The sequence below is a fragment of the Natrix helvetica genome (assembly GCF_964273705.1).
Source record: "Natrix helvetica genome assembly, chromosome: 2".
Classification (NCBI taxonomy): domain Eukaryota; kingdom Metazoa; phylum Chordata; class Lepidosauria; order Squamata; family Natricidae; genus Natrix; species Natrix helvetica.
Genome location: NC_138552.1, coordinates 204,072,917 through 204,095,398, shown reverse-complemented (window position 1 = coordinate 204,095,398; position 22,482 = coordinate 204,072,917). Strand labels below are relative to the sequence as shown.

The 22,482-nt window shown below is 37.9% G+C and overlaps 1 protein-coding gene across 4 annotated transcripts in view; it reads right to left on the bottom strand.

Annotated features, from left to right (window-relative positions):
- The window catches only part of UTRN (utrophin), a 389,350-nt gene that overhangs the window by 84,646 nt on the left and 282,222 nt on the right, over nt 1-22,482 (bottom strand). For all 4 annotated transcript variants that reach the window (XM_081943506.1, XM_081943504.1, XM_081943503.1 and 1 more), the window contains 2 exons: nt 13,883-14,012; nt 1,044-1,312 (listed from right to left, as the gene is read on the bottom strand). In XM_081943506.1, coding sequence (XP_081799632.1) covers nt 1,044-1,312; nt 13,883-14,012 — 399 coding nt within the window. The remainder of the gene's footprint in view (nt 1-1,043; nt 1,313-13,882; nt 14,013-22,482) is intronic.

The window sequence follows — 22,482 nt, the reverse complement described above, 5'->3', positions numbered from 1 at the left end:
ATATTTTATGCTTAAATCAACATATTTAAATCTGCTTTGATTTACTTCTAAGGCAACAGAAATTGTGTTTCATCGAATTTAGCTTAATCTTTTTTTAAAAGCAAGAACAAACCTCGGGGAGAGTGTTGTGTATTTATGTATAATGTTCCATTACTCATAAATAGTCTCATTTGTCATTTTCTAGACAATCCATGGACATACTGGCAAACGGCTTCTAAGTTCAATGCTAAAATGCTCATTGACTTCAGAATAACATAAATTCTTAGGTGTTCTACTATTAGTTGATATAATCTTGAATTCCTAGACTTGTAGCAGAATAGCTTATGCTAGAAAATCCTGAGAATTCAAAGGCATTTAAGGGAAATAGATTCATTTTGTTTCATAGGCAGATAATTGTATGAATATTCTGGCTTACAGTTACTTAACGTCACTTACAGGCCACCCCTTTCTTCTCAAAAAAAAAACAGAGCGGAAAGTATATTTTAAGAGGAATTTCAGCCATCCGATTAAAACAATGCAATCTTAAAAAAGGGCTTAGTAATTAAAATACCACCTCACTACATAATTAAAATATCCCTTCACAAATAACACATCTGCAGCATCCCCATCTGTATGGTGGACAGGTGGAGGTGACAGGGGACCGATCTCTGCAGTCTAGCTTGACAATAGCATTTAATTAATTAACCCTTATGGTTAGGGTGCCTAATATTAAGGGGACACAGAGAGAGTTTCTGAGTTCCATGGAACTTTCTCAATTTCCCTCTAGCTATGTTGCTCTCATTATATACATTACTACAAACTTGTGCCTCCTGTTGTCATTTTACTGCTGTTGAAATAATTTTAATGAAATGTTACACATTCCCAATGGAAAAGTATGAAGCAGGAATAATGCAGCTATTTCACTGATAGGGGTTTTCTATTCTGGATCCAGCTGGGCACTGGATTATGACTACCTGAGTACCACTGTAGAGTTTCCATAGCCAAAATCTAAACATAATTAATCATCAGCTGGCAAAGCACTTAAATGACTACTGGGATCTTACAGTTGTCTTATCAACTTCATCCTGCAATGAGGCTATCAGCCTGTCTCCAACAGGTTTCCAACCATTTCGCACGTTCTCTGCCTCTCTCAAGTCTGCATCCAGGTCATCCATGGAACACTGCAGATCCTTCAGTTTCTCCAGGGCTTGGTCTATCTGTTTTTGCCAACCACTGGCACAGGTATTCAGGCTTTCCCACTTCTCCTTCACTTCCGCAGACTGTTTGCGCATAGCTTTAGCAATCTTCTGCGCTTTTTCTTCTGGGGTCAGCTCTGAAAATGGGGGAAATGATCAATGGAATGAACAAGGATTCATAGCGTGTGGACAAGAAATATTGCTGGTTTCAAAATACACTTGTTGCTAAAGATGACTAACACGCTCATCTCTCTGCTTGTAATAAGTGGTGTGTTTTTAGGTGATCCTCAAAGCAAGGCCAAATTAATAGGGAAAGAGGCGGAAACGAACAATGTTCTAATGGAGGCAAATGCTGGATTTTACTCCTAACAACAAAAGCTGGGTTTGGGGGGGGGGGAGACTAACTTTGGAGAATTTGATAAATAATTGCAACATTATTGTAATATTATTGTAATGCTGATAACAAGTGACACCCGATTAATAAAATAGTATTTTTATACCATCAATGTCAAAATAGCTTCCAGAGCAAGAATATAATTAACTTACATGATCTATTGAATAAGATATAAATACTATCTGGAATATTAACTTTTAAGAGCCTTTGATAAAAAACAAATTCAAAAAGGTTGATCTGTGGATGATTAATACTATGAATAGGGGAAAATGCTTCCTTGAATATAGCAATTGTAGAGATGTTATCTGGGATCAAGTTTAGAAACAACATTGCTGACCTCTTAATATTGGCCATAAAAAGACAAGCAAATAGTAGAAAAGCATAATTTGTTTTAGACTTTGGCTTCAAATCAAACTCAGATCAAGGTCTCTGTCCCCCCCCCCCCCCCCGCTCCTTTGAGGAGTTGTCCCTGGAAAAATCCATTAAATCCAGGGTGGAATTTTAGCCTCAATAGCACCATAATCAACAGCATGTGGATTTCCAAGCGCTTTCAAACTATAAATCCCAGCAGCCTCATTAATTAGGGCCAAAGGAAAAGGAATATGGAAACTATAGTTTATTACTATTTGTAAGACCAGTTCCCCATCTTTACTGTGTTTTCTTCTCAAAATATGCATGTGACAATACTAGACATTTGGGGACACAAGCAATTAGGTTATGAAATGAATTGCAAAATTATTTTCATTAAAAAGTTCAGGCTATATACTTCTAACCTATGCAAATTGAACAAAGCAAGTTTTTCCATATCAAATCAGCACCATTTTTATAATTTTAAAACACAGTAATGACTCATAGTATATATACTCAACAGGCATAAACAACTTTACCTGGAAATTACAACTACCCACTTTGAAAACAATTGCTATAAAAGCCACATAGATATAATAGCTTTTTCATTTGCTGGAGAAGAAAATTGTGATGAGGTTCACATCATCAGGAAAACAGAATGCAATATGGTGTTACTGTTCATGTATTTTTGCTCGGAATTTTGTCATACTGGAAAATGCTTCTAATTATAATTTACCTCCATCATCATCATCATCATTAATCATCTGTGCAGAATGAACAAATTACTTGTTGATGAAGCTCTAAAACTGTGTTCTGAACTGATTTTCAGCGGCTGAGTAAATGGGAACTCTTCTCTGAAGCTCTTCCAATTCTTCTTGGAGGAATCAGAGAGTATTTCTGCACAGATGTGCAAGTTGTGGGGGGGGACTTCTGAGGTGATGTATCTAATGGAAATTAGTGCATAGAGTTCCACCTCATAAAATGACCCACCTTAGAGACAAAAGTGTGTACTCGTGCTCTCTCTCCCGTTCTCTGTCTCTCTCATTATATAAAGCCTCTATGTCAGTGATGGCAAACCTTTTCAGCACTGAGTGCCCAAACCAGAACACTCATGCACCAGAGCACCGAAAACCCGAAGACCAGCTGGCCAGTATGCATACACAGCAGTTACCTGGTTTTCCAGTTTCTGCCATGCATACATACGAGAATGCCAGCTGGCACATGCACTCCAGGGAGCTGCTCTCCGGTTTCTGGCACTCCTGCGTGTGCAAAGACCAGCTGGCATGCCGGAATCCTGAAGAGTAACAGGAGACAGCTGGCGTGCCCGGAGAGATGGCTCTGCGTGCCACTTCCAGCATGCGTGCCATAGGCATTTGTCTATGGAAATGCAATGTAATGGACACAATTATGAGCACCTCGCAGAACATCAAACACAGCTTAAGGAGGACTATTATGTTCACACAATAAAGTCTTATGGACTTTTGTCATACTCCCACATAACATTTCATTTTAAAGCTTCTGATGATGACTTGATTGTGAGTCATAACAAATGCAGCCTCTTCACAGCAGCTGCAGTCAGTCTCCCTTAAACCTCCCCTACACAGCTACTCCAGATGGTACCTAACATAAATGAGGTGCGCACATGTAAATCACTTGTAGCCAGTATTTCTTTTATGGCCCAAGTATGATTTATTGCGCCTTTTGCGTTTGTAATTAAGGGGCAGAACAGATGGCAAATGCTTAATTTAAAATGCTTTACTTATGAAAATAATCTTTGCCTCTGCATAATTATTGATGTTACCTGGGGATTTCCTCAATAGTTTCCTCCTTGATTCTGAAATCTTTCATTCTGTCTCTCTATGTTCTCCTTTATACTCTCAATTGTTCTTAATGTCCCTGTAGACTGCTCGAAGCCCTTGCCAAATAAAACCTTGGACAACTGAAATGATCTTGCTACTGTTGGCTGAAGCAATAACATGACAAGCACGATTTTTAAAAGCTACCTTTATTATTTATTAACTATATTCTGCCTTTTCTCAGGCACACCAAGCAATGCATAGCACACTCCAAACTCATGCTTTTCCCTAGAAACTCCTCCCTTCCATTTTTTAAAAAAGTAAATTGGACTGAGAGGCAGAGATTGCCCTCACATAAAATAATGGGCTTATTTTATTGAAGGCAAAGGTAAACCTAAATTAGCTATATTGCAAAAGAGCAATACATAAACTACACACCCCAATTCTGCAAATCTTGAAAACATGTCCTATGTTACGTCTCTTAATTTTAGGAAACTTATACATAAGATTTTCCTTATGAATCTTGGGATTCAAAGCACATCATTATGGAAGGACAAAGGTTTGGAAATGAAGGATTCAATGCAATCCAGGATTCCCAAAATATTAATTTCAAAGCAAAAAGGCATGAATGAATACTTAATTTCCCACCACCACCATACACACAGACTATATGTCAGTAAAATCACATTCTAAGACCTATCATCTTAGACTGCTATCCCGTTTTCAAGCTTTCCTTAAAAAACAGTGTTTCCTATAGAAACAGTTAGGGTTCAATTTTATCTTAGTTCCCAACTTGCTTTTTTCCCTTAAGAGTAGGGTTAGTTCTACGGTAGAATACTGTATTTACTATCCTACAAGGCTAGGGGGGGAAATCAAACTCTTTAAATTCAGCTATATAGTCCCACTCCTGTACTCTCTCACTAATCCCCATACATGAAGCTGTTCTATATCGCATTGAAATTATATGATTTTCACATATTGGGAGGGGAAAAACCTTCTGATAAATTAGATTTTTTTAATCAGCTTTGAGCATTTTATTTTGCCTCCTTACTTGTTCTGCTCAATCATCAGCAATGGACACATGGAATTAAGTCAATCTTCTGCAATTTGGTGGTTTCAGATATGCTGGGGCTATACAAGTCTTGGGATTTGCAACCAATATAAATATAAACCAATATAAACCTGGGAGTGCATTTTTATCATAATTGCCAGTATGAAGGGTAAGAGTATCATAAGCTATCAAACGCTTGCATATACTGTGTGCTAGAACAAACTCTACAAAGTGTTTATTTTGTAATTCAATAGTCTCTTGCTGATGCGCCAATATTATCAATATACTACTGCTGCTGCTGCTGTTGCTGCTACTACAGATAATAATTCCCAGGGCACATGTAGGGTAGTCAAAAAGATATTTGCTTTTTTAATTTGTTAAACAGAATACCAACATATTTATTAACTAATATTAAGAGTAATTAAAGGGATGCAGTGGCTCAGTGGCTAAGACGCTGAGCTTGTCGATGAGAAAGGTCGGCAGTTTGGCGGTTCAAATTCCTACTGCCATGTAACGAAGTGAGCTCCTGTTACTTGTCCCAGCTTCTTCCAACCTAGAAGTTCGAAAGCATGTAAAAATGCAAGTAGAAAAATAGGGACCACCTTTGGTGGGAAGGTAACAGTGTTAGGTGCACCTTTGGGGTTTAGTCATGGCGGCCACATAACCATAGAGATGTCTTCGGACAGCGCTGGCTCTTCAGTTTTGAAACTGAGTTGAGCACTGTCCCCTAAAGTCGGGAATGACTAGCACACATGTGCGAGGGGAACCTTTACCTTATGAATAATAATTAATTTTTTAAAATGGGTTTGGTAATAACTTTCAGGCAAAAAAGAAGAAATACTGTCAGGAGCAAAGGACCAGGAGTTTATGCACAGAGGATTTATGATTGCCGCCTATACACAAGAATCTAGTCAATTAAGGGTCAGTGGAATTCAAGGGGGGGCGGATTTGGGTCTCTTGTGAGAGCACAGGGACTGCCTTCTAGTTCTAATTGCTCTTCTCCTACAAATACAAGACAGAAACACTGGAAAGTCCTGAACTGATTATATTGTAGAATACAAATCTGTTCAAAATAAAGACCTTGTGCTGGTTATGATTCTGGCAATAAAAGATTAGCTCTTAGGAGTCTTAATTGATGAAAAACCTTAATTAATGAAAAATCTTTCAGTCGTCGATGTGATTCTCCAAACAGTTGTCAAACACACAAAAATCCTAACACTGAAAGCAAACTACACCTGCTAGGGTTTTTTGATATCCCCACCACCACCCGAAAGCATGAAATTATTTCGGGTCCTATCAAGAGCAAAGACTGTTTCTTCTTAGCATAAGATTTTTATGCAAAAAGAGACAGAACTAAAATCAGTACCTGTTTCTGCTTGTGAAGTCATGCACAAAATACCTGTTTGTAAAATCTAAAATGTGTATTGAGACAACGTTCTGCACATTATTTCTTGCATGGTGTCTCATTTTCTTTTGTCTAATTCTGATTGTCGTAATGCTGAATACAGCTCATTTTTCTATAGTCTTTCCCCTTGTCTTATATTATGTTGGCCTGCAAAGCTTCCATTCTTCCTGGAAAACGTTAACAAGCTCTGGGCTGTGACAGAAGACTCTGCTTTCCTAACATTTGCTCCGTCTTCATAAATGGTGATGAAGAATAATTGCATTGCCCATGAGTAGTGACATTTTATGTTATACTGATAGGAAAGATTCAAATTACTGCGGCTCTCACCAAAATATATAACAAGGGATCTTAAGTTCCATCTAAATTGAGTTACAGGTATTTATATTATTCCATCTACACTCATGGATTTTGAGTGCATAATTTTTATAGCTTCTCGCAGTTGGTCAGCCAAACAAGTAGGCATATTGCATACAGCAGATGCCTTATTGTAATGTTAGAACATGGGTTTGCCCTTAAGATTTGTGTTTTCATCTCCTAAATAACACGATGGGTGATCAAGATTAAAACTGGGGATCATGATGAAATGTTGGTGTTAACTCTTATCTGTCTGAAAATCACACTGGCAACAATTAGAAATTCTTTTCTTAGGGTTACTACCAAATTTATCTAAAAGGAAAACCGTTCACCGTCCCCCTCAGACTGTTAGAACCCTGACCACTTCATTTATCATTTTCTCACTGAATCTCATTTGACCTTAATTAAAAATAAATTATTTGGGGGGGGAAAAAGAACCCTAGTATTTATTTAAAGTGAACAAAGCTCTAGTGTCAGGGTTCCAAGTAATACCCCTAACGAAAGAAGACTCTGAGGCTTCAACTTCCTCAAAGTTCCATTTTATTAGAGATGTCCTATTGGCACATCTGGGAAAACCCGAATCTAAAAGTTCCCAGGTTTTCACCACCCAAACAAAAGTTAAAGTCCCTGCCCAGCACCCATATGTCCATCACATGGTCCAATCAGGCACCATCCCAACTGGAGATGCCTCCCAGTCACACAACTCCAGATGCAGGCAAGACATCCTTGACTCTCTGAAAAGGGAATGTTATTTTAATTATATCTATCCCATTCCATATAATCCCCCCTCCCAATTTTCCACAGCATTAAATGTGACAGGCCTAAAGGCCCAATGCAAAAGATGGCTTACAGGCCTGACATCTAGTTTGCAAATGAGAGGAGATACAAGATACAAGACTGCAGTGGAATGGAGATTTAAATTTATTTGAATTCTTAAGCAATTACATCATTTGAACACTGAATGTTTACAAATTGGTATTTGTATATTTTTTTGTAAATTTGATTAAGTTGGAAGACGCAAGATGTTAATTAGCTACTCAAAATGCAGTTAGATTTTTAAATGAAGCAATTTACCATATCATCACCCACAAACCTGATAGGCTCAAGTACTGAATAAATGTTATTGATCACTATTTTCTCTTAGAACAAGGGCTTTGAAAAATCTGAATTTAGTAAATATATTTTTCTAACCATACTCATAATTTAGATTAAAATTAGATTATGCATGTAACTTCTCATCAAAGCTTATTAATGTAGGTTTATTAATTTACTTAACTGTTCCAAATAGCTAAGGATAAAAATATCCAACAAAAGAATTAACCCGCAGAAAAGTTTTATTTGCTATAATCACTAAATATTCACAATGTAAAGGACTACAAAAAGAAGAAAGAAAAACTAAAAGTCAATAAAAATAAGGATGGTGAATAAATTATAAAACCAAATAAAACCAACTTTTTCATTTATTTCAGAAGACCAATGCAAAAATATGAACAGATATGAATGATTCTGTGTTTAATAGGTAATACACTATTATTGTACAAGATAATAATAAAATACTCTCTTGGGGGCAAGTTGTTATGAAGGAAGATATTGATTTAATTACAGGCATTATTGTATTATATTTATTAGCTAAATCCTTTTTTGTCTGTATTGTGTCCTAATTATAGGACTCAAAAAAAAATGTCTTCATGGACAATCTCATCAGAGTAGAAAAAGAATCGATACTACTCTTATTTATTTTGTTATGTTTATTTAATCTCTCAATTGGTTTTGAGACTACTGACCATAATATCCTAGACTGGTTCTGTAGAGTTAAGTTGCAGAACATTCTATCAGTGGTTCCATTAACTATGTGATTTCTCAATATACTATTTTAAATTTATATAAAGCTGCCTTATATAGACATTAAAAGATTTACTTCAAGATATTATCATGTTGAAAACTAGTTTAATATGGGAGAAATCACATTTGACTTAAAACAGTACCTGAAGAAAATATTGCTTTTCATGAGGTTTAGTTAATGTGACTTGTATTTGAGAATTCACTGGGTAAATTGTTCCCTAAACTAGATACTCAACAACTAGCTATACTGGGGGTTGTGTTATACTCCTGAAAAAACAGTTCTGCAATTTGGGAGTGCTAGTACTCATCATTGTTGCTAGAGGTCAAAGGGATCCTCACAGCTAGAAATATTTACCATTAGGTTTGTCAGGTATGTCAGATAAATGCATTTTCTGGACAGCAACAGCTTGGATACTGTGATTCATGCACCAGTATAGGTCTAACTGCTTCACTGCTTCATATGAGGCTGCCCTTAGATGACTGTATTGTAATCCTTGTGAATATGACCTTGGAATGTGTTCAGAAATTACAATTATTACAAAATATAATAGCTTCATTACTGATGGGGGTATGTATATATTATAATTATGCTAAACAATCTGTAGTGCCCATTGATCAAGGTTGACGACACTGATATTAGTATAAAAATCCTAAACAACCAGAGACAAGGTTAAGATTAAGGCTAAGGTTAAGATTCCATCTTAATATTGAGACTTTGTTTAAAAGCAACTATCTTATCTTTTCTTGAACACAACAGATATGTCCAGATTTTTTGGTGGGGAGTGGGTTGTGTGTGTGAAATAAATGTGCAGTGGTTAAGCAGAATTACATCCAACAAAATAAATAAGAAGATGTAATTTTTTTAAAAAAATTAGATTGCGCAGAAATGGATAGATTGACATTAAAGACAAAAGAGAAGGAAGATACAGAATACTTTCAATTATGGGATTCATTTTATAAATGGTTGGATAATAGAAGTAGAAATTAGGAGCTGCGAAAGCATTAATTCAATGTACATATAAACTAATATATACCCTGTATGTATATATATGCTGATGACCCGGCGTTGCCCTGGTATTTATAGATATTGAAGCGTTTTTCTGACAATTATCAATACAATGAAATTTAAATTCTTTGGAAATTCAATGACTTTCTTTCACTGTAAGAACAAAACATTAAATTTACTCTGAATTTTATATTCAAAGAAAATTGGGAAAGATGTAGAATTGTTGGTACACTAGCTTGGTTTTGATTGCTAAAATGGACATGTCATTGTAAAAAATACGCTGGAAATATAAACAGGTAGGATCAGATATGTTCTTTGTGTGTGCATGCATGTGTGTATGTTTGGTGGCAATGCTGTAAAGCTCAACAATTCAAAAAATGATTCATACTACTATTAAACTAATCTTAAAAGTTGAATTCCATTTCAACCTACAATATTTCTATTACACTTCACTAGTCCATATATATCTCTAAAGGTACTGAATTATTTGTGTGTATAATATCAACAATAATGATATATGTCTGTGATGGTAAACCTATGGTATGGGTGCCACATGGTGGCACACAAGAGCCTTCTCTGCGGGCACATGAGCCGTTACCCAGCTCAGCTCCACTACACTTATGCACGTGCCTCCTGCCAGTCAGCTGATTTTTGGGTCCCTCCCATGCATGCGGGAGATGCGTGCGCATGAGTGCATGCATGGAGGGACACACGCGCATGTGCAGGGGTCACACAGGAGTCTCCACGTGGCCTGTTTTGGATGCCAGGTAAGTGCAGGGCCTGTGTGGTAGCTTTGGAAGGGCCTCCAGGAGTTTCGGAAATCTGGAAACGAGCCAGTTTCCGGTCTTCGGAGCCCAGGGAGGCAGTTTTCACTCTCCCAGGGGCTCAAGAGAAGCTTCCGGAGCCTGGGGAGGGTGAAAAATGGCCTCTCAGAAGTTCCAGGAGGCCGGAAATGGGCCTGTTTCCAGCCTCCGAAGGGCCTCTGGAGCCTGGGGAAGCCATTTTCACCGTCCCAGAGGCTCGAAAGCAGAGAACCGGTTGCTAAAATCTTTGTGTGGGGAGGGAGCGGGGGGGGGGAGGTTGCACACGCATGTGCAAGGGGGCTGGCCACATTGCATTATGGAAGTGGGCATGTGTGCCTGCTCACTAGCATGTGCACATGAGAACAAAAAGGTTAGTCATCATTGGTATATGTCTTCTGGTAAGATTTTCGGATCCCTTCTATGAAAAAAACAGTTAACCAACTTGTGAAACATGCTGCAATGTCCAGAATAACTCCCCACCTTAAAAAGAAATTTGACAAGAGATTTAAACGCACACTTGAAACTACTCTTAGACTAACCTAAGACATGGATTGGTACCATATCAAAAAAATTAGGTATAGCTATTCATAGAATCTATGTTTTAATTATATGAAATACTTAACTGAGAACAGGTTTTTTAAAAAGATGGAATTCAATTTCAATTTCAATTTATTTGTGCTTCTAGACCGCCCCCTCTCCCAGAAGGGACTCGGGGCGGTGTACAGTCCATAGAGAATACCACAAAAATACAATAAAAAATTAAATATGTACAGTTTGGAGGAGGTTAAAATGCAATTAAAAGAACTGTACAAAGCTAAATAAATATAATTTTTTTTAAAATCCCTAAAACAGACACAACAGATTAAAAAACCCTAAAATAACCAGATAATAATACATTTGCCAGGAGGGACAGTTGTAATTATGCCAGGCCTGCTAATCGGAACAGGTGAGTCTTCAATTTTTGCCGGAAGGAGCGGAGGTCAGAAGTGGTTCTAATGTCGGGGGGGAGGTCATTCCAGAGGGTTGGGCCCATCACAGAGAAGGCCCTACTCCTTGGTGTCGCCCGTTGGCATTGCCTAGTGGACGGCACCAGGAGAAGTTCCTCCCTGTGTGAGCGAATTGGCCGCAGGGATGTATGTGGGAGGATGCGATCCCGCAAGTAACTAGGTCCCGTGCCATGGAGCGCTTTAAAGATGGTAATCAGCACCTTGAAACGCACCCGAAAAACCACAGGTAGCCAGTGCAGCTCGCGCAGGAGAGGTGTTACGTGGGAGTACCTCGTACTCCCCATCACAGCCCGCGGGGCTGCGTTCTGAACCAACTGCAGTCTCCGGGCGCGTCCCAAGGGCAGCCCCATGTAGAGAGCGTTGCAGTAATCCAGGCGGGACGTCACCAGCGCATGAGTGACCGTGCGTAGGGCATCCCGGTCCAGTAGGGGGCGCAATTGGCGCACCAGGCGAACCTGGTGGAACGCCCCCCTCGCGACGGCTGCCACATGGTCATCCATTGACAGCCGGGCATCAAGGAGGACGCCCAAATTGCGCGCCCGTTCCACAGGGGGCAATTGTTCGCCCCCTATGGCCAGCGATGGAATCAGCTGGCTGAACCGAGGTGCCGGTAGCCACAGCCACTCGGTCTTGGAGGGGTTGAGTTTAAGTCTGTTGTCCCCCATCCAGACCCCGACGGCTTCCAAGCACCGGGACATCACTTCAACAGCCTCGTTGGGGTGGTTTGGGGTTGAAATATACAGCTGAGTATCATCAGCGTAGAGATGATACTCAACCCCAAAACCATGGATGATCTCACCCAGCGGCTTCACATATGTGTTGAACAGGAGAGGCGAGAAGACCGACCCCTGTGGCACTCCACAAGTGAGTGGCCTCGGGGTCGACCTCTGTCCCCCTGTCAACACACATTGCCTCCGGTCAGAGAGGTAGGAGCCGAACCACCGCAAAACGGTACCTCCGACTCCTATCCCCTCCAACCGGCGCAATAGGATACCATGGTCGATGGTATCAAAAGCCGCCGAGAGGTCTAATAGGACCAGGATAGAGGAACAACCTCTATCTCTGGCCCTCCAGAGATCATCGACCAACGCGACCAAGGCTGTCTCTGTGCTGTGCCCGGGTCGGAAGCCGGACTGGCGTGAGTCTAGATACTCGGATTCGTCAAGGTGTTGTGGAAACTGCTGCGCCACCACATTCTCGACAACCTTCGCTAAAAACGGAAGGTTGGAGACTGGACGATAGTTAGCTAGCTCCATTGGGTCGAGTGCAGGCCTCTTAAGTAAGGGTCTCACCACCGCCTCCTTCAAGGCGGCTGGTAAGGATCCCTCACCCAATGAGGCATTCACCAGGCCCAGAAGCCAGCCTCGGGTCACCTCCCAAGAGTACCAACCAGGAGGGACACGGGTCCATTAAACATGTGGTGGGTCGCAGCCGTCCACGCAACCTATCCAAATCCTCGGGGGCAACAGAATCAAACTCCTCCCAGGATGGTCTCACAAGACTCGCTGTTGGCGGCCCGTCCGGTCCACTGAGGGGGGCCCATCCGCTCCGGATCTGAGCGACTTTATCCTGCAGATATTCCCCAAACTCCTCTGCTCTGCCCTGCAAGGGTGCCCCTTGCGTCCTCTGTGACAAGAGGGAGCGGGTCACCCTAAACAGGGCGGCAGGGCGGTTATCCGCGGACGCAATAAGAGCAGCGCAATATCTACGTTTGGCCGCCCTTAATGCCACAAGGTAGGTCCGTAAATAGGCTCTTACCTGTGTTCGATCAGATTCGGAGCGTGAGGACCTCCACCTGCTCTCTAGACGTCTCCTATGGCGCTTCATCACCCTCAGCTCCTCGGTATACCAAGGAGCCCGGGTGGGTCACTGCCACAGGAGAGGTCGCAAAGGCGCAACCCGGTCCAAGGCCCCAGCCGCCGCCCTATTCCAGGCGGCCGCTAGGTCCTCCGACCGAGCGCGGGTCAGGGCTACAGGTAATGGCCCAAGCTCCATCTGGAACCTATCCGGCTCCATCAGGTAAGGAATGACCTTACTATACTGTACAATTCCATACAGTAATGTATATGCTGACCAGCTTGTGATTAGGCTGGCGCATCGTGTCATGAAGGTGTTTATAATATGCTCTCATTATCCAAATGTGCTGTTTTCCGTAAATTTGCTAGGGGTCCCAAAGGAATCCAATATTTTAACAGCGCATAGAAGAAATTCATAGTCCAAGTAATTGATAATTCCAGGTATTTGTTTGCATCCTTTAATTCCTTCTTATTTTTCACATTTCTCCAACAATGTTACACCACAGTTCATATTAACCATTAAGAGTGATAAGGTTTTATATCCTTTAATTAAACTTATCTGCTAGATAAGCATGTCTCAATATATCAAATTTGGCAGCTTCTAACAAAAACGAGAAGCAGAGTCACATTTCAATTGTCCAGTTCTTTGGATAAGTATAATTTCAACTGTGCTCTCAAACTACTGAGTTCTGCTTCCTGCAGCTTAAATTTTATTTGAATGGTGCTTGCACACATATTCTTGATAATATGCCCGTGCTCACTTATGGTATCAATGCATATAATATTAATGAAACATTCTTTGAAGAAGAAAGAATATCAAAGCCATTATGCTCACAGGTTCAATAAAATAATCATTTTAAGGAGAGAGACTCTATTTTCAATTTCAGCAATCCAAAAAAACTGACCTGACTTTGAGTGTAAGTTTTTTCTTGGCTCTTCTGGACCTTCAATTGGCTGGTCGGCAAGAAACATTCGTGCTTGGTCTACAGCACTTAAAATCACTTGCTCTTTTTCCTTCAGTTCACGTCTGAGTGCCTTTCCAAAAAACAAAACAAGCATAATTTGTAAATTCACACTGCAGGCAATCTGCAGAACAGCAGTCCGCTCTTTTCATTCACTTGATCAAACTTGTAATACAAAAATATCCACATTACCAAACACAGAGATGGAATAAATAAATATAGTGTGGAAAAACATGCAAAACTCACTTGAAATCTGGAGGCAAGGCAGGCATTTTAATAGACTAAATTTAAAAACATAAAAGCAAGAAAGAAAAATCCTAGGTGGAATCAAAATATGATGCTCATGCAATTTCAGAAATAACCCACGAGGATTAAGTTTAAAGAATAACACCGTTAATGACAATACAGACAGTCCTTGATTTACAACCATTGAGTGACTGTTTGAAATTATGATGCTGCTGAAAATATTGACTTATGTCCAGTCCTGGCACTTATAACTAGTGTAGTCTCCCTGCAGCCACATGATCAAAATTTGAACCCTTGGCAACTGACATCAACTGAGGATGGTTGCAGGATCCTGGGGTCAGCTAATGGCCATTTTTGACCTTTCCAGCCAGCCTACTACAAGCAAAATCAATGAAGGGAGCTGGATTTGCTTAAAGACCAAGGGTTCACTTAATGACCACAGTGATTCACTTCAGAACCATGGTGAAAAGATTGTAAAATCAGGCCTGACTTGTTCAATATGCAAATAATGCTCCTACATTATGAATTGCCCAGAGAGTGATGTAAAGTGCAAGTGATATTAATGTTATTCACATTCCATCATACCTTTTCCTCAGCCAGGATAAAGAGACGGAAAAAGAAAATTCCAAGATAGCAAATAAATGAGTATGTGTGATTTATTCTAAAATAAAGAAGTGGAGAAGCTTCCTTGTCTATGGAGACTTTCAGACTCCAGGTCAGGATTGTCCCAAAGGTGTTTATTCCAAAACTGCAACTGGACTTGCTTTGTCTTTTTTCTTTGAAACATTTCCTTTGATAATGTTTCGCTTCTCATACAAGAAGCTTCTTCAGTTCGGTTCAGAAGAAGTCTTGGATGAAAAGCAAAATGTTTTCAAAGGAAAAAACCAAGAAAGTCCAGTTGCCTTTTGAAAAAAACACCTTAATGATGTCTAGCTTTCTTGGCTGGTGCAGGAAACGGTTGCTTTTATCCTTCTATACTCATGTCTATCCTTATGTCTATATCACAAATGTCATTAATTTAAAAATATGGATCTAGTCCGATATTTGGAATTAAGGGCACAAACCTATTGATTTCTCTTGAAATGAAGAGATTTATACTCAACTGACCTTTGTAACTTTCAAAGAAGAATATGTTATGTTTTAATTTTATAAATGAACTTGCTTAGCAGTACCCCCTGCCCTTATATCATTTGTGAGTTAATTCCATTAAAGCTTGCAAGGAGCCTTACACAAACGTAAAAGGAAAATATTCTTCCATTCGGGCAATAGAAATGAAAATGTCCCTGTAAGAAGATGCTCCTTACTAAGAATGCTGTATTTTACTTAATAGACAAGCAAGTTTGCATTAGCAAACTTCACATCACTGCTTACAATGAATACATGTGGAAACCTAGTATACTATAGACCCCAGACAACAAAAGTACAATTTTTATATAGTTAATGGTCAGAGGATTAGGTGTCCATTAGAATCCAAATTATTCTTTACAATACACTAAGATACTTGTGTTTCCATTTATTTATGTATATCTCACCTTTATTGTTTTTACAAAAAACTCAAGGCAGAAAATATATCCAACACACCTTCCTTCTCCTATTTTCGACACAAAAACAACCATTTGAAGTGGGTTGTGCTGTTAAGAGTGACTGGCCCAAGGTCGCCCCACTGGATTTCATGGCTAAAGCAGAACTTGAACTCACAACCTCCCATTTTCTAGCCTTGTGCCTTAACCAGTAGGTTGAATTGGTTCTCTATCTCTAACACAGCAACTCACATTGACAAAGACTTTACTCCTGTTGAAATTATGGTCTCATTATCCTTTTTTAAAAAAAACAAATGGCTAAAGTTTAAAGCTTGATAACAGCAGAGAGGGTGCTGTTCTCACACACAGGTTGCCACCTTGAGAAAACTTTTGAGAAAATGTTTAAAGTAGCTTGCAACATAGTAGAACTATTTCTTTGGATGATAATATGTTTCTCAAATGCAATGTCTAGATCCCTGCTACAGTCCACAAACTATGATTAAGTAGTCAAAACTTTTTTCCAACAGCTTTTGTTTCAATAGGTTATATTTATCAATATTTACCATATTAAAAATTAAAATAGATGCATTTGCTGCCACTACTACTTGTTTGATGGGATTTTCATATTATAATATCTTTTTCTGCATAGACTGGCAAACAATTTTGATTTTGTGGACCCCCCCCCCCCCCGAGATTCTAGGACCATAGTATAGGAAATAATTATTTAGAGTTTTGATAGTAAGAAAAAATCCAGAAGTGTACTGCTATTGTGCCGCATAATACCTATATTATCATCTATTAATTAGTGGAAGATGTTTACATAATTTACAGACTAAAACATCAGATATCATTGCCACTCTGACATTTTAAAGAACATTCTTATAATACAAAATATTCATGAAGTTGTAGATTTTCTTTGTACTGCAGCAAATAAAGCAACCAGAAATAACTTTATTTCACATAGATGGAGCAACTTTCTGTTACAAATTTCAGCAGTAAAGTTCAAGTGAGTCTACTAAGCCCCTGAAGCTTTACAGATATTTGCATCATTCATAATATTATTCCTAAGCATGCATAATATTATAAAACAAACTCCTTTTATATGTCACTTACAAGCAGATTATATGTCACACATATTTTTGAGTAGTAGTTATAGTTATTCCCATCAAATGTGTCTGGAACCAAAATGAGCCACTCTTGTGCGTGGACAAAGGTGGCAGGTCAATGATAGTTCACCTCTAAGTAGGTTACTTAATATGGCATTACTGGCTTCACTCTGGCTCAGATATTTAAAGGGCAATTGTACGAGGAGGAAACTTAATACTACTGTCAATGTTCTAAGTTTATACTCCACAATGAACTTTGGCTTTTACTAAAAATTAAATTTAACTTGTTCTTCCACACGAAAAATTCACTCTGTAACATGTCTGAAATCCAAAATGAAAGCGACACTGGATTTCTATTACTTTAAAAACATTGATCTCTGGATTTGTTTTGTTTTTTAAAATCACTTATTATTGTTTCAAATTGTTTTATTTATATATATGCAATGAAAAAATAGACTTAGAGCAGGGGTGTCCAAACTTGGGAACTTTAAGACTTGTGGACGTCAACTCCCAGAATTCCCCAGCCAGCCATGCTGGCTGGGGAATTCTGGGAGTTGAAGTCCACAAGTCTTAAAGTTCCCAAGTTTGGACACCCCTGACTTAGAGTAACCTACTCTATTGGGAATTTGTTTGTTCAGCAGAACTCAGGAATTGATTCTGCTTCCTGTCCTGTAAGTGTTTTAGAAAGCCATTTTTAGAAATTCAGGAAATTTCCACAAGCAAGTTTGATGAGGACTCAGGGAGACAACTTTAGGAAAGAATAAAAAGTTCCATTATGTGATTGACTTTTATTCAAATGATATTGACTGTCCTCAGAATTTCTAAATCATAAACATGCAGCCTATTCGATAATTACTTCATCAACCAAGCCATTAAAATATGCACAAATTAGTTTCAAACCCAGAGTAAACCTGTCTGAATATAATGAGTCTTAGTTTCTCATAATGAACATATAATTATCCTAAAATATTTCTTTAAACATTTAAACTTTTCTTTCTATGGCAGGAGAATATATTAATGTTTAGCCCACAGCACATGAATGCATAATTTGCAACTCAGTAAACATTTATTCAATTATAGTTAGCCTGCTTATTTTAATATATTCAATGCAAAGTTCATGAAAATGCTAAAAATATCGTGATTCAGAAAAGGATATGAATTCAAAGAGAATGTTAACCTTAAGCCTGGTGTACGTAGAAGTGCTTAAAAGTTTGTGAACTCTTAATAATAGTTCTTAATAAGAAAATATTTTGTTCACTTTTATTTTTAATGCACAGCTCCCAACTCACCATTAATTGGTATATACTCAATCCTAAAAAAAGTCAAGATTCACTTTCCTGTAAGCCAATAAATGTATCAGAATCTGAATAAATATGTGAAAGACATCCGTCTCTTCTTCATTCTTGAAGGAATAGTATAAAACTAGAAAGACTAAAAAAAATGCACAGCAAAATGTGCCTAATCCATTCTTCCGATCTGTTCAGACATGTTTCAGAAGATTATAATCTACAAGAGAATTACTTAAGTAATGAAAAAATTACACGATCAAGGAAAATAAATTTCAAACCAAAAGAATACAGAAATAACTGTTCAGTCTTTCTTTCAGAAAAAATAGTAATTTACATATCACTCAGAATACCTTAAATCTAAATGTGATGAAAACAACTTGAATTATTAAAAGATAACGAGTGAAATTTTGTTGCTCATAAATCCCTGTAATAATTTAATTTCACTGTAAATTTTGAGTGAAAACAACCTAATAGAAACGAATATTAAAATCATGTTTCCATTAGTTTTAATCATGTATCTAACAGTCACATACAATTTGATTTTTTACAGGCTTCACCAAAAGAAGGAACAATCACTGGGTTGAATTCTTTGTTCTAAATTACTTTGCTATCCCTTTTTATTCACAGTTACTCAAAACATATTGATTAAATTTCCAAAATAAAAGCTACCACATCTGGAGCTCAGGTGACAAAAGTGATGAATTAAAAAAAAAAGACTCAGCCTTGGTTGGTAGCTGCCATTTTATAATTTGGTTGTTGTTCTGCAACATATTAGGAAAAGATTTGAAAAGCTTGGTAATTCACATTAATTACTAGACAGGCTTCAAATGCTTTCTTTGAAAATAAGAGGCAGGCAACTAAAGTCCAATATTTGTGTGGAGCTTTTAAGAAAAGGGACAAAAAAAGCCAGGGACCATCTTGGGTAGACAATAGAACAATTTATGATGATGATGGTCTATTTCTCATAGTAATTCTGTAAGAATGTTCACCAACACACACTCAAAATTCAAAATTCATGTTGTGGGTAAGCTATCGAAATAGAGAAACACCCCCACAACATAAATAAACATGACGATACCTCCCGCCTACCAGACATCTGGAAACCAGCCCTAGTCAACAAACAAGCCCCACCCACCACCCAGTCAGTTACAACACGAAACAACGGACACACAGACAGCACCAATCAGCACCAATCTACCAATCATGACACAACCAATCATTCCACTTACTGAAACAAAGCCCGCACTCCACACACACAAACCAAGATTTATAGAAAGACGGCAGCTCCAACCACAATTTAAGCCCAAAACCCAGCCTGAAGTCGTGAGTGAAACCTTGCCAAAATGTTGCCAAGACAATCTCAATCTTACATGGGAAAAGACCCGAATACAACAAGACCAGCATATATAAAGGAGGAGAGCCTGTGACTTAGTGGCTAATACATCTGCCTAATATGTAATACAGCCCAGGTTCAAATCCCAGTAAGAGCATGGCTAGCTGATGAGAGCTAAATAGCTTGAAATAGATCTATACTAGTCTCCCTTTATTTATTTATCAGCACAAACACTATATATATATATATATATATATATATATATATATATATATATATATATATATATATATATATATATATATATATATATATATATATATATATATATATACACACATACATACATACATACACACACATACACACACATATATATATATATACATATACACACACACACCTGTGTGTGTGTGTGTGTTTTCGTAGATTTTCACGGGTGTAGGTATGCTGTTCTTGTTGTATTCGGGTCGTTTCCTTACAAGTTTTACAGCACAGATTTTGTTTTCCTCCTGTCCATATTTGTCTATAGCAATAAAGATCACTTTATACAATCAGCAATGTAATATCTGCTATAGATGTCTATACTTACAAAGATCAGAACTGTGCAAGCAATGATATTCCCTGTGATACTCTATGGAAGCCAGGATTAGAAGAGTGTTGAAACCTTTAAACTTTTGTGTTAGAGAAGATTCCTTCAAATACTGTGGACAGCTAAGAAAACAAACTGATGGATCATCAAACAAATCAGCTCAAGGCTCAAATTATCCAACTTTGGCCACATTGTGAGAAGACCCGGCTGTCTGGAGAAGGCTTTTATGCTGGGAAAGGTGGAAGAAAAAAGGGGTGACCAGCAACAAGGAGGATGGATTCCGTTACAATTGGGAGATTTGAAAGTAGAGATTAGGGATTGAACGTCATGAAGATCTATCTTTGTTGAAACTAGGAGTCGAAAACTATTTGATGGCAGATATAGCAATTAATTGATCAATCAATCAACAGATTTTATAGCTAAAATTGGTTAATGTAATGCTGATGGAAACATTTTTATCAATACATCTTTTGGAAAAAAATATTGCTTCAAAAATATTTCTGCATCACAATGCTTTCCAGAAATTTAACAGGATGTCTTATTTTGTTTTTGCCATTTGGAGGAAATAATTTTTTTAAAAAAAGAATGAGTATAATTCATGTACATTTATAATGCAGCCTTATATCAAGGAAGATAAGTACAGCAAACTGCTGCAATAGTAATGCCCTCCAGTTATTTAGGCAGAGGTTTTTCCCTACCAAACATTTCTAGTTCCTCTCAATTTTATGGCTAAGTTCAATTTGAAACTGATAGATATGCTGCTTGTGGATAGAGAGTAGAACATCAAGAGTTGGAACTGATAAGGAAAATAATGTAATTGGACTTTATGACCCAGGACATAGAAATGAAGCAGGGTAATGATTTATCAGTTCCGCCATTTCTGTGATTGCTTCATTTGAACAGTGTTCAAAAAACCAAAGTAACACATATGTACATCACTAGATGGAGTACACAGAAATCAAGTTGACTATATTATTGGTACCAGAAAGAGAAAGAATTCTAAGTCAAGTTAAAATGGAAGAACAAACCCAACCAACTTCCAATACATTATCTTAAACTTATACCCACTTTTCAAATGGAACATCAGGGATCATTTTGAAGTCCTGAAACTGGAACTATGTAATGAAATCAAAGACATTTTTAAGGATGAACATGAAAAGAGACTGCCAAAGATGAAAAAAAGATAAGAAACTGGATGTCAGAACAAGCTGGGGAAATTGTTAAGATGAGAAGAGAACCCTAAGCAAAGAATGACAAACTTCTCAGAAAGGAACTTCACAAAGAATTTCAGAGCACTCTTAGAAGCGACATGAAGCAATTTCTGACAACAACATCAATAAAGATACTGAGGATGAACATAAACATGAAAAACAAGTAAATATCTCCAAACTCAGAAGGAGGTTCTGACCTCAAATTGGTAATACTAATATGCTAATGGGAAGACACTAACTCATTTAGTGACAATCAAATAAAGATGGAAGCAGCATACAATGATATTCAGTAGAGATGTTTACATCCAACATACACTATAAGACAGTCCCAATTTACAATATCTTCTGTTAGTAGACCCTTACCGTAAGTTAGATCAGCACTCTAATCATTACCAAGTCGGAAGGCTACAGGAATGAAAGGAATATCTACAAAAATGTGACAAGCAACTGAACAATAAACAGTAAGATTTCTAACCAAATTATGTCAGCAAATCTGTAGAATGACAATGAGGGTCAACAGATTGAAAGAGGTCATCATTTGAAGACCTGACAGGTCAGGTTGTGGACATACCATAATGGAGAAATTCCATGTATCTGAATACTGAGGCAATATGGCCTTGATAGCATATATAATTCATAAATCACTAATTATTATGTAATCAAATCTATGAAGGAAGGGGACATATTTGTTTTATAGTGGATTTCAGTGAAAATTGTGTTCATCAAAAATAGTTCCACTATAGTCTCTCTCCTCAACCTTCTCTGTACATCAATCAACATCTCGTGACTCTATTCTTTGTCCATCACCTGTACATTTTCTATTTCAAAAATATCCATTATTGTACCCTATCTTTTTCTACTCAAATATATCTCGACGCCTGTTACATAGTTTTGCTCTTTTTCTTTTCATTCTCTTCTCTATCTTCAAATTTTAAATCCTATCATGTTCATTACTTTTATTCCATTACACCCCTGCTTGTACCTCAATTTCAGTATTTTTTTACCTCTCTTAAGCTTTTGTAACATCTAAGGATCCTCTCTGATTTTTACTCTGCACTTCAAAATAATCCCAGTCTTTTCATTGTCTTTTAGAGTAAGCTTTGTAATAAGAGGTCTAACTTTCACTTCACTCCTGTTTCTCTCTGTCCACTATTCGCTAATCATCTTCAACTTTCTAAGAATTAACTTGCAGGCTCGCATCCCAATAAAATGTTTTCTTCCACTAGTGGTAATGCTTGAATCAAGG